The following is a 12687-nucleotide window of genomic DNA, read 5'->3' as shown; positions in this document are numbered from 1 at the left end:
GGGAGAATATTCCACTGGCCTGAGTTTTCAGTTACTCCAGTGTCTTCTCTGTTGCAGGTATTTGATTTCCTCTTGATGCTTCGAGCTGACTCCCTCCACCGTCTTGGCCTTTCTAACAAGGATGGAGCAGTGAGATTCAGCCCTTACTGTCTGTGTGATTTTGTGTAGGTTTCTCATAGCATTCAGCAAGTGCTGTTTTTGGAACTGTTCTACATTCTTGCATGTGCTTAATAATTTATCTCCAATTTGTCCGAATCGTTCAAATCCTGATGAATCTGTTAGAAGACAATTCTATAGTTACAGCCTAGAATGGTCCCAGCTAATGACTACATGCTCCTCTGTAGAGCCCTCAGTCTTACACATGGAATTTCTGTTTCTGTCACAAACACTTAACAAAAACATTTGCAGTTTCCTGCCTGGAACCAATTCTTATGTTGAGATTTGATTCAATGATTTGTATAGATCTATCTATTCCAGTTTTATAGCTTGCTCTGATGTTTTTTTTGTAACATACTCTAGAATATGTTAAAGAGTACATCACTAAAATTCCCAATGTTCTGTTCTTTAGTTTACCTTATGTTGTTTTTCTGCCTTCATGTGTTGTAGAGAAGCAGAGAAGAGAGCTTCTGAGAAGAAGCCTACTGGTACGCTCTCTCCACCTTCAGGCAGTCCCAGTGTGCCTTCCCAGAACAGCACCATTCGAATAGGGCATTTGCCATACTCAATGGTCTTTGGTGTCCTTCTGCAGTGTTTGAAGCAAGTATGTCTCCTCTTAATGACAGTTGTTATCTTTGTGTGAAATATGACAGATTAAAAGGTCTGGATAGAGCACTCTCCCTGAGTATGTAAATAATGCCTGAGAAGCAAGACTTAAATCCTCCTTCATGGGCATCTGTGTAACTGTGCAACTTTACAACCACCAGTGGGAGCACTAGTTCAGCTCTCCAGAAGTTCAGCAAGACTTTCATTGCATGCTGCTTCACGTTGGATAAAGGCAAAAATGTGTTTGTTAAACAAAGATGAAAGAATTCATCCTATTTCTGAAAGGGCATTTGGAACTGTAAATGTAAATTGCTTGTTAATGTTGGATTTGGACAGAGCTGTGTTCTGAGAGAGCGTCTTGCTCTGGAGGCTAATTTGTACTAGCAGTTGTAAGGCTTGAACTCTAGCTCTGTGTGGTTGAGCTTTGTTGAGTCTGGATACAAGTTATCTTTCAGCATGCAGTGCCAGTATTGCACCTAGAGCTGGATGAGAGAAAGGAAGTAACATGTGACAGCTAAATGTAATTTTTTTTGTGTAGCTACCATTCCAAGACACACGTCTGCCTAGGAAATGGCATGCTGTCTGAAATTTGATGAGTCTTACTTTCAAACAGAAAGAAAATCATCCAAAAATGTTCCACCCAAACTCTCTTTCTTTCCAGGAGACAGACTGGAAGGTATTGAAGTTGGTCCTCAACAAACTACCAGAATCCCTCCGCTATAAAGTGCTGTTTTTAACCTCTCCTTGTAACATAGACCTCCTGGCTTCTGCACTGAGCTACATGGTAATGCCACTCACCCTATAGATGTATAATTACTATATTTAAACATATCCTTTGTTTACTTGCCACTGTTTTTGAGATTTTTTTTTTTTGTTTGCTCATTTGTTTTGCTTCAGTCTAGTAATAACAAGATTATCATGCCTGTTGCCAGTCCTTGCTCACCTTCTCTTTTTGTGGAGATCATTTTGGGTGTTTAGTAATCAGTGTTTTTCTTCTCTATGTATGTATTCTATATGTATACATGTGGAAAGGCAGCTGTGGGCTATGCCTTTCCACTGTCTTGTGGAGAGTATTCTTAATGTCAGATATCCTAACTTAATGTATGATGCATCAGCTCACAGACAAGAAGACGACCGACAGGCTCCATGGTACCCCAGAGGGCTTTTCCCGCACTGATTTGCACCTGGCTGTAGTCCCAGTACTGACAGCATTGATATCTTATCATAATTATCTGGACAAAGCTAAACAGGTACAGGAAAAGCCAGAGGATGTGTTGGGAGCAGGGGCTGGGCCTTTACTGTAGAACATTTTCTTTCTTTTTTGCTTTCTGTCTGGTTGGTTGGTTTTACCGTTGTCCATCCGTACCTGTTCCCCTGCTCACTCACTGCTGGGTGGCTTTACCTTCAGCTGGAAGACCCTGGTAAATGTGAGAACTGAACAGAAAGAAAGTATTTTCTATAAGAAGGCTCTGATACATCTCTGTGTTTGGTTAGAAACTTAAGGAATAATTTCTAAAACTTCTATGTGGTTCAAGTTCCATCAAAAGATTCGGCCTAGAACATAAGCAGCATTTCTTAGAGATCTGTGTTAGCGCATTTTCAATGGTGTGTGTCATACAGGCACTGCAGTGGTGGTGCCTTGTAAGCTGTTCTGAAATGCTAATTGAAGTCAGGAGATTGGATTTTGCAGGTTTTCTCTTTATTAAGACTCTTTTCCCTTTTTTTTCCTGTTGTTTTCCAGCGTGAAATCGTGTACTGCCTGGAACACGGGCTTATCTATCGCTGTGCAAACCAGTGCGTCGTGGCGCTCTCTGTCTGCAGCGTTGAGATGCCTGACATCATCATAAAGGCGCTTCCTGTCTTAATAGTCAAACTAACCCACATCTCTGCTACAGCCAATATGGCAATCCCTCTCTTAGAATTTCTTTCAAGTAAGTTGTAAGGTTCTTCCGTGCTTGATCTTGCAGTTATAAACGTTTAGACCCGAGTGTGACTGTTTTGATTAGTCAGATGCATCGTGCTGTGAGGGTTTATTGTTCTTTTGGTGATGCCTTTTCACTGTCCTCGAAATGAAAATGTTTGGTTATCTCATTTGTTACTGTTTTTAAGACACTTGCTCATGCTTACACTGTAGCTGTAGAGGGTGGGAAATAGAAAGCTGTGCTCCCTCTGTTGTTTATAATGTAAGCAGTGTGAAATTACTATGATGTTAACCATGATGTTATGGTCTGCATGACTTCTATGTCAGCTAATGATTTAGAAGAAACAAAACAATTCAAATTAAGCCAAATTCTGGTATTGAATAGCTCGTGTCCAGAACTCACCTGTGTTGGTTTTCTTCAACCATTCTAGCTCTAGCAAGGCTGCCTCACCTCTACAGGAACTTTGCTGCAGAGCAGTATGCCAGTGTGTTTGCCATCTCCCTGCCATACACAAACCCTTCCAAGTAAGTTTATAGCAAATCTGCTTCATCCCCCACCTCACCTGTAAGGTGAAGAAGCTAAGATAGGCTTTTCTGTAGCACTTGAGTCTAGATTATTTATGGAATATTGCTCACTTTGGTGGCTCCAATCCTTTTCTGAAGGTGGACCATATTCACCTGGGACTCAGTGTCTGCTTCTCTTAAATAGAAGTCTGCTTTTCTCTTTTTTTTTCTTTCTAATTTACAGTAGGTAAAGGAACAGTTGTATTTCTCATACAGACAAGTCCCTGTGTTCAGTTCTGGAATGATATCATGTTGCAACATTAAACTGTGGTTTTTGCCTCTCTAGGTTTAACCAGTACATTGTTTGCCTGGCCCACCATGTGATAGCTATGTGGTTCATTCGGTGTCGCCTTCCCTTCCGAAAGGACTTTGTTCCCTATATTACAAAGGTAATGGATACTACTGAATCAATCAGCACGCAATAAAAATGGTGACTGATACTGGTTCAAGAAGTGTAATGGTTTCTGTATGAAGCCAGCATCTTTTTCAAAACCACATGCAAGTTCTTGTGCATTAGCCCATGATTGCAGTCTTTCAGCTGCAAGCCCTACTCATTCAAACCTGTGTCTGTTGGTCTCATTTGACAGGGTTTGCGTTCCAATGTGCTGCTCTCCTTTGATGACACACCTGAGAAGGACAGTTTCAGGGCTCGTAGTACAAGCCTCAATGAGAGGCCAAAAAGGTAAATGATGTTAGATTCCAGCAGGGTCCTGTGTTGCTCGGATAGTGCTCACACCCTTCCCTGAGTTTATTCTGAAGGAGGCTGTCTAGTTATCTGGAGTATGACTGCATTTAAGCAAGCCAAGTAAACCTCTTTAGGGAATTGGTAAAAGAGGAACTGAGGTTAGTAAGAAGTTGAACTCAAACCAAGCTGGCAGTCTGATAGTACATATTAAAGTGTTGCTGTCTGTTCTGTAAGTTTTTACAGTTAAATGTGAATTGCTTTTATTGTTAGTTTTTGGAAAGCAGCAGTTCTTTCAGTTACAGTGCTACCAGGGATGAGAAGGGTAGTAGAAGTAATAAAGAACCGTATTTATAGTGTTTACTTCTTTTAATAACTGATTGGCAGTGACTTTTATAAATGATTGCCAGGGAAATTATTGTGATTAGTATAAACTGAGATAACAGAATCTGTGTTTTTCCATAGGGATATCTATAAAGTCATTGTACATGACTAAATGACTGAAGGCAGGTAGCTGCCTTGTGTATGTGTGAATGGCTTGTTATTTCATTTGAATTTTGAAACCAGTATGTCAGTTTGAAGCAAAAGTTGATATCTGTAGAATTCAGAATGTACCTTGCCAGTGGTCTTTCAAAATAACATTTGCAAAGATGGAAAAATATTGCTTGGAAGGCATTGTGGGTCCCTTCCAACTTGGGTTACTCCATGCTTCTATTATTCTAAGGCATTCAAAATTTATTCAATGTCCTTTTACCTAGGACATACCTAAATTGGTTCACTTAACTTGCTTCAGTGTTAATGTGCAGTAAGCATACAGTGGCATTTGAACCCTGGGGAAAGTGCCTCTACTTTAACTGCAAGGCTCAGTAGTGTCTTGCAATGAAGAAACACCACCCCTTCCCTAGTGCTATAGCTGTAAACCCTGTTTTGTGTTTCATCTCTCCCATCTCCTCTTCTTTCATTCAGAAATTTGGAAGAGAAGCCTTTTGACAATCGTCTCTCAAATTAGAATTTCAACTAATCTTTTTTTTTTTTTTTTTCCTCCAAAAACCTGTTTAATTCAACTAGGTTGGAATACTGCTGTATCTAAAGGTTTTTGCTAGCTGCTGGATGGCCTCCCCAAAAATCTGTGCTAAGCAGTGTGAGCTCAGGCAGCAACTGAAACACCAGAATGGCAGCGATGTCTCTGAGTCTGAGTTTGGATTCTGGTCAAATGAAAAAAGAAATAGCTTTGAGTAGATATCTGTTCCTTGCTTCAGAAACCTTGTGTGCTTGGTTTTTGCTCTGTAAGCCCAAAGAATAAGCATTTCTCTGCTTTAAGTAGGGTGCTGTGTGTTGACAAAGATCCCAACACTTCCCATGGCTGCTGAGTGGCATGATATTGGTGTAGGTGATAAACTCAGTATGGGCTTCTGCTCTCTGTGGTTACATCTCCAGTTGTGGCCAAAATCTCTGTCAGAGATTGGTAGGAGGGAGAGGAGGAGAAATAAATAGTAATCCTTCCAAGTGGCTGTCTGAAATGTGATCGTTCACTGGAAGGACAGCAAGTAAATCATGTTTAGGAATGTTAATTAGCCTCTGTATTTTATGTACAGTGATGTAAAAAGCTGGACCAACTGTTTTGGACTCAGCAAGGCATGTGTCTCAGCTGTGACTGATTAAAGTGCTGTCATCTCCCACATGTGCTTAGCACCAGGCAGAGTGAAGGCTTACCTTCTTTCTGTTTCAATTGCAAGTCAAGTAGGTTACTTGTGTGCCACCTGCAATAAGGTAGCTTGTGGGACAGAAAATACATGCATCAGCAGCCAAGGGAAGTTTGCCCTTCTCCCTCCATCCACACCGTGCAGGAAGTGTCAGTTTCGTTCAGATGGGCTGCATATCCCCCAGTGTCTCAAGGTCTGAGCCAGGGGACGCCTCTCTCTGACCCTGGGACGTTTTTGTGGTTCAGCTGAAGCTCAATCTCAGACCAGGCCTAACAACACAGGGATGGGCAGACAGATCCCTGTCTCTCTTTTAGAAGAATGCGCTGCTGCGTGGGTTTGGAAAAGCGCTTTAAGATCTGGGGATCTTTGTGGAAGTAGTCAGTGTTTGTGGTGTCCTGAAGCAGTGAGGTGAGGTAAGAGGAGGTGGCTGAACTGCACGAAACATCTTGGGCTTGAGAAATTTATGCCAAGTGAGCGTTTCGATGCTTTTGCCTTTGTTTAACAGTTCAGTATTCCAACTGTCATTTCAATCAGCTTTTTTGTTTTGTTTTGTTTTAACTTGTACTAATTTCATTTGTTTCGTAGCACATTTAAAATCTTGTTTTCAAAATGTGGTTTGTCTTTTTAAAGCTTTCAGCTCTGCTTGTTTGTACATTTTAATTTTTATTTTCCTTTTTTGGCATTTGTTTTATTTTACATCACCCTCCGGGATCCCCCAATATTGACCCTGTGACCTGTGACCTTTCAACCTACATCCCTACAATGATTTCCTCCCTTCCTGTGACCTCTTTTGGGGCTTGGTGCTTCTCCACCTAGTAGTTTAAGACTAGCAAAAAATGCAAAGCAAGGCTTGAATAACTCTCCTCCAGTGAAAGAGCTGAAAGAATCCTCTGCAGTTGATGCCTTCCGATCCCGCAGCATCAGTGTGTCTGAACATGTGGTCCGCAGGTAGAGGCACTTTAAATGGGGAGAATCCAAGAGCAACTCAGCACTTGGAAATTTTACTGCAAGGGTGGGTGGTAGCAGGGTGGATTTGCATGTGGGATGCTTGCATGACTCTGCAATACAAACCTGATCTTAGCTACAGGCTGGTTTTTGGAAAGGTATCACGGATAAGCCGTGGCTTCCTAGCGCTGGCTGTCAAGTGGTCGCATCACCCTGTGTTGTGTGTGCCTGCTTTCCCTATGCTCTGGTGCTTTAGGAACAAATCTGTCTATTTGCAAAGTAAAGCTGGTGATGGAGAGGAAAAAGGAAAAAGAAAAACGTTGCATTCTGTGCAAGTGAGTGAAAATCAGAGTTAAACTACAGCTTTGGAAGCGGTGATGCCACAGGAGGGGCTGGTGGTACTTTGCTAACTGATTGACAGGCCCTCCTCCCAAACTGAGAGCAGTGGTTCTGGGTTTGGGATTTGTTCCTTGACACAGCTGACTGAAGTATTTTGACCAGAATATGAGGTAATAAAAACCTTTTCATCTGTGTCTCCATAGAGCAGTTAAAGGTGAACTGTACTCTTAGAACACTTAGCCAATATGAAGCTACTGCTTTCATTGCTAAAGAAAACAAGTTTTAATCACAAAAGTTGATTTTTCTTCCATGAAAGGTGAAATGGCTTGTGCTAGTTTTTTAAACCCATTTCTGGATCATTTCCCTTGAGTGTTAAATTTCTGTCAATAATACATTGGTTGGAAATCTGAGCTTGAAGTTTTGTGCCTCAATCCATAAGGATTCCTATCCACAGAACTTTGTTGCCTGTATTTGTGCCTTTGACTATATGTCAGCCAAGAGAAGTGTGCTGAAGTGGCTGGATTGTGAATATAATTCTGGCACTTAATTCTGTGATGTCCTCATTAAACTATCAGGTGATTTTCTTCTCTTCTGTTTTTATTTGAATTGTAGCGACTAAAAGTTCAGACGTTTAACCTTAGTGATACCAAGTAAGTTATTGTGTTGCAAAAATTTGGCTGCATCTCAGTGTACCTTTTCCTTATAATGGCATCAGGATTTCTTGTTATAAAAACATCCCAATCCAATGCAAGTTTTTTAAACTGTGTTGCTGATTTTGTTAATTGGAAGGCAGAATTGCTGTCTACTCTTCTGCCAACGTCTTGTTCAGAGTGCAATCTTTTTCTATTTCAAATTGCATTTGATTTTATGTATCAATTGAACTAGTTTGGAGAAAAAACTTCAGTAGGTGGAAGAGCTGCAGCAGAGGAAAAAGGAAGCCACAATGTTATAAAGTGAAGTCTAGAAAGATGCAGTTTATGGCTCATGGGCAACGCACTGCCTGGGGAACTCAGCAGGTTGCTTATGTCACAGGATGCTTGCCCTCACTGTAGAATAGTGAGCTCCAAGCATGGTGCTGCACTCACTGGTTGCTTGGTGTCCTTGCCCATGGGCCTCCTGACATCTGAGGGAACTGGCCTCACTCAGCTGAATTATTTGAATGTTTCTCAGTCTCAAGATAAAACACACATTCTCCAGTAAAAATCTAGGAAGCACAACATGAGGGTGATCCAAAAATACTTTGTTTACATCCTGGGTTTACTGTCTGGCACTTCTCTGTTGGGGCACATGCATGTATTGCAGGTGGTTCTGCGTCCTTCTGTCTGCTGGGTGATGGGGACAGACATTTTACAGTGTGATCTGTCAGCTGGAAATGTTCTCTTCCAGTCGGATACAGACATCCATCACTAGTTCCAGCTTGGGCTCTGCAGATGAAAATTCAATGGCTCAGGCTGATGACAACTTAAAAAATCTCCATCTGGAACTCACTGAGACTTGTTTGGATATGATGGCCCGATACGTCTTCTCCAACTTCACCGCGGTGCCTAAGAGGTCAGTGATGGGAGGGGTGGTTTGGTTTGAAGTTCGTGTTTCATCTTATTAGTGGAAAATTGCTGTGACATCCTTGAGATTGTGACAGGCCCATTTCTTGCAGATTCAAGCTGGCTTGTGTGAATACAAAGTTTGATGAGAGCAGTCCATTCTAGCTTAATCTTGTCCTGAGCCTTCAGCCATCCAGGGAATGCACTGAAGGTTGTGTAGTCCCCAGAGGCGTGATCACTGATTTGCTCCCTGGCCTTGCTGGATGGTCACAGTCTTTGTTACAGAGCTGGGTATCATGTCAGCTGGCTTCAAATCAAGGGCACTTTTTTATTGTGTTAAACCCTCCCAGGGAGACACATAGCTCAGACAAACCCTTACTTCTCTGTAATTTGTGTCCAGGATTGTAGTAGTAGTACTACTGTCTGCTGTTACTAAAGTCAGATCATCCATTGTCCTGATGGATAATGTGTTAATTGACTGAGGAGTGCTAAAAATGCCATAGAAAGGAGAAAAGCAGACAGTATCTCCTACACAGAGGAAATCAGCTGTCTGTGTAGGCTCTGTAGTCTGAGAGCTGCATTCATCTGTGATGTTTCTAGGTCTCCTGTGGGTGAGTTTCTGTTGGCTGGAGGAAGGACAAAAACATGGCTGGTTGGCAACAAGCTGGTGACCATCACTACAAGTGTCGGAACAGGGACAAGGTCCTTGCTTGGCCTAGACTCTGGAGATCTCCAAAGCAGCACAGAATCAGGGTAATTACTGCTCCCAGTTCTAGAAATTTCCACCTAACAAAGGCACTTGAATGGTTGACCGTCATTACTGTGTTTTGTTGTTGTTGTTTTTAAAAGGTTTTCCTGTTATTGTAAGGGGACTGTTGTATTTGTTCATCATGACCAACTCCTCTCTCAGTGTCACTGATATCTTCTTTTTCCCCAGCTCAGACCCTGTTTTGCAAGTGAGACAAACTAAAGAAGCTCCAGCAAAACTCGAATCTCAAGCTGGGCAGCAGGTTTGCAGAAGCTCTCGCAACAGAGTCAGATCCATGTCTGGTAAATTCCTGTCCTGGCGTCTAACTGCTGGCTCTGTGTTGCAGGCTTAAGTGTTCTAGCACCTACTGCTAAACTCATTTGAGAATCTGAACTTGTCTGGTATTTAATAGTGAGCAGGTAGCAGCAGCTGTTGGCCTCAGTAGTGCTGGTATTTTTCCTGCTTGCCTTCCTCTCAGGAAAATTGGCAGCTGTTGTAAGTCTCACTGCAATAGCATTTGCAATGAGAATCGCCTAGATCTGTCAGACCTTATTGTTTATAAGAAACAGATGCAAGGTAAAGCTCTCCTAGGTTCCCAATATTAAGAGCAAAACTGCTAGAAGATCTCAACAGACTTGCTGATATTTTTCATAAATATTTTTTTGTATTTATGAAATTTCTCTGATATTTTTGTGTTCACTATGCTAGTAAGTACTTATTGTAAAGGTCTTTAGTATCAGCTGAACATGGCTCTCCCTTCTGTGCCTGTCTTGCTAGGTGGTCATGCCTTACGTGTTGGTGCCTTAGACAGCACAGCCTCCCACTTTCCTGGTGGCTCGACTTCCCAAGGGACACAGAGTCCCCCTGCTCCTGCATCTCGGTCAGAGAAGACTAATCCTGCTCCACAGACACCTCTGCAGAAAGAAAAAGCAAACTTAGCTGCTTATGTCCCACTGCTGACACAGGGCTGGGCAGAAATCCTCGTGCGCAGACCCACAGGTATCGTGATCTGGGTATGGAATGAGGTCTTCTGACTTGCTGAGAAACTGGAGCCCGGATGAAAAGGAAAAATCCTTTTTTTTAGTGCAAATTGATCACTTTGATTGCTTACTGACTCTTTAAAGCAATTTATCTTATATTTGATCCTATGAAACCACTCTTGTTTTTAACTCCAAAAGACCCGTGAAAAGATTGGCGTGAGGATTTATAATTGTAGTTTATGAACTACTGCAGAAGTTGTGTATCGTGGTTTATCTGTCTGTAAGTAAGGCTGATACTGACACTGGTGTGTGATCTTTCTTGAAAATCTCTCTACAGTGTGTTTCATCTTCCCATGCTGGAGTTAAGATGGTTGAAGCTTATGGCCAGAGCAGTTGCAGAGTTGAGTCTGCTGTTAGGGAAGGAGTAATGACAGATGTTGAAGTTCAAAATTCTTGAATACTGCAGTACATTAACTGGGAATTGTCAGTTTCAGCTGGAAGGCCCTTCCTGGCAAAATAACTGACTCAGTATCGTTAATTAAAATACCTGAGTATTTCACTTTTGGGAACCTGCTGTGATAATGAGTTTACCAAGGATTGTTTTCAAAGAGCTTGGGGTGGAGGATGAAGTACTGGGAGCTCCATACTGAAAATAAGAAGTCAGTGGAGGGATCCTGCCAAGCGTCAGAGAAACTGAGAACTTTCACTGTTTGGATTTTATTTACATCATCCAAAACAATTTGTGCTTTTTTTTGTTGGTTTATTTTTTTCTTCCCAATGTGAGTTGTGAACTTTCTGGAGTGAAATTACTCAGCACCCTTCCCTGTTCGTCTTCATCAGGTAACACGAGCTGGCTAATGAGTCTGGAGAACCCGCTCAGTCCCTTTTCTTCAGACATCAACAATATGCCCCTGCAAGAGCTGTCCAATGCACTCATGGCTGCAGAGCGTTTTAAAGAGCACCGAGAAACGGCTCTCTACAAGTCCCTGTCTGTCCCCTCCTCCAGCTTGGCCACTGGGACAGCCAAGCCTTCGCTTCTCCAGCGTTCCAACACAGGTGAGAGATGTCAAGGCAGCTTTGTGTCTAGCATAGCTGCCACTAGGCTGTTTCACATCTGTTGAATTTATGGCAGATCTTCCTGAACAGTAAGTTAGTAGCTTGAGGAATAACACAGATGAGAAGGGGAATGGATTCTTCTCCTTGGGGGTTTGCAATGCAACATTCCCTACCTCCTTGCTTCTGATGTTCCATCAGAAAAGCATCTCTCATCCTTGAAGAAAGAGGGGAGCAGTGGAGCTTCTTTGGAGGAGTTATGTCTTCCATGATAATTGCTTGCCAAATGGAAATGAACAAAGTCATGGATCTTTTGCCTTTCTTATTTGTTTGGGGTTGATCTGAGCATCCCATGTTTGGATAGACCTTCCCATGCAGCGCATCCATTTATGTTCAGTTTAACAGTTTTTCTGGAGCACTGGCAGTGCTGTGTTCATAGGAAGGTGGCCTATGCAGCCTTGCCAGCTAGGGCCAGTTCCCACTGGCTTTTACATGTGATAGTAGAATGCCAGTACTATGGTGTATAGGCCTTAACTGGTGAGTTAAAAGAAGCCCCTAATTGCCATTCCTTTGGCAATCTGTGATAAAGTCTTTTGGGCCTTGTTCTTCTTAACTCGACTTCTGCAGCAGACAGCCAGCTGCAACAAGTCAAGTGAATGTTCTGAAGGAGTTTTACTGTCAGACTGTCATGACTTAACCTTAAGAGGTTAGGTCATTCCTGCTCCTCAGGCTTTTCTGTGCATTTAAAAGTGATCTTTTGCCAAAAGCACATAGCTCAGGAAAAGCTCAGGCAAGTGTTCTGTGTGTGCTAGGATATCACTGAGCAATTTTCTGTTTCTGTAACTCAAAAGATGCATTTTCCAAAGAGAGCAGTTTGAGTCTGCATTGTTTGGATGTGTTTATGCCTTCTTATTCGTGTTGAAACCTTGCACCCTTGAAGTATCCCTTTGCATCTAGTGAGCTTATCCCAGCTTGTTCTTTCCTTTGTTTTTTAAATTTTATTTTTTTATTTTTATTTTTAAATAGGCTCTTGGTTACATTTTAAACTCTGTGCTTTTTAATTTTTATTTTTTTTTTCATATAGTCTCTCCTTCCTTTTGATGTAGCTGCTCACTTGATTTCCCTTTGCAGTGGCCTCTTTCTCTTCCATGTACCAGTCCAGTTGTCAAGGGAAGTTGCACAGGAGCATATCCTGGGCAGGTATATTTATATATCTTTAAGGAAAAAAAAAAAAGTATTGCCATAGAAGAACACCTCTGATTCATAGAAAATATATCCCTCATACTTCATTTTTCCCTTCCATGTCTCCTGTCTGTTCCCGGTCTCATTACTCTCAACAAATGGGATCCTGACTAGCATGAAGAAGTCCAAGCCAGATGCAACATTTGCAAGTGCAGATAATTTCTTAAAAATACCTTTCCTTTTAGCTGGGGTGGATTGTGAGTTGTG

General features: G+C 41.9%; 1 protein-coding gene across 7 annotated transcripts in view; it reads left to right on the top strand.

Annotated features, from left to right (window-relative positions):
- TSC2 (TSC complex subunit 2) overlaps positions 1–12687 on the top strand; it is a 31331-nt gene that overhangs the window by 10288 nt on the left and 8356 nt on the right. For 2 of the 7 annotated variants that reach the window (XM_048962388.1, XM_048962386.1), the window contains exons 18-32: positions 58–164; positions 607–760; positions 1424–1546; positions 1878–2012; positions 2504–2693; positions 3115–3208; positions 3534–3636; positions 3835–3929; positions 6449–6580; positions 8303–8467; positions 9058–9210; positions 9395–9507; positions 9983–10204; positions 11026–11241; positions 12370–12438. In XM_048962388.1, coding sequence (XP_048818345.1) covers positions 58–164; positions 607–760; positions 1424–1546; positions 1878–2012; positions 2504–2693; positions 3115–3208; positions 3534–3636; positions 3835–3929; positions 6449–6580; positions 8303–8467; positions 9058–9210; positions 9395–9507; positions 9983–10204; positions 11026–11241; positions 12370–12438 — 2071 coding nt within the window. The remainder of the gene's footprint in view (positions 1–57; positions 165–606; positions 761–1423; positions 1547–1877; positions 2013–2503; positions 2694–3114; positions 3209–3533; positions 3637–3834; positions 3930–6448; positions 6581–8302; positions 8468–9057; positions 9211–9394; positions 9508–9982; positions 10205–11025; positions 11242–12369; positions 12439–12687) is intronic. The other 5 variants (XM_048962387.1, XM_048962391.1, XM_048962390.1 and 2 more) reach the window with 5 other exon arrangements.

Source organism: Lagopus muta, chromosome 15 (assembly GCF_023343835.1).
Source record: "Lagopus muta isolate bLagMut1 chromosome 15, bLagMut1 primary, whole genome shotgun sequence".
NCBI classification, from domain to species: domain Eukaryota; kingdom Metazoa; phylum Chordata; class Aves; order Galliformes; family Phasianidae; genus Lagopus; species Lagopus muta.
The sequence above is the reverse complement of the archived record's forward strand: the minus strand, read 5'-3'. Positions and strand labels throughout refer to the sequence as shown.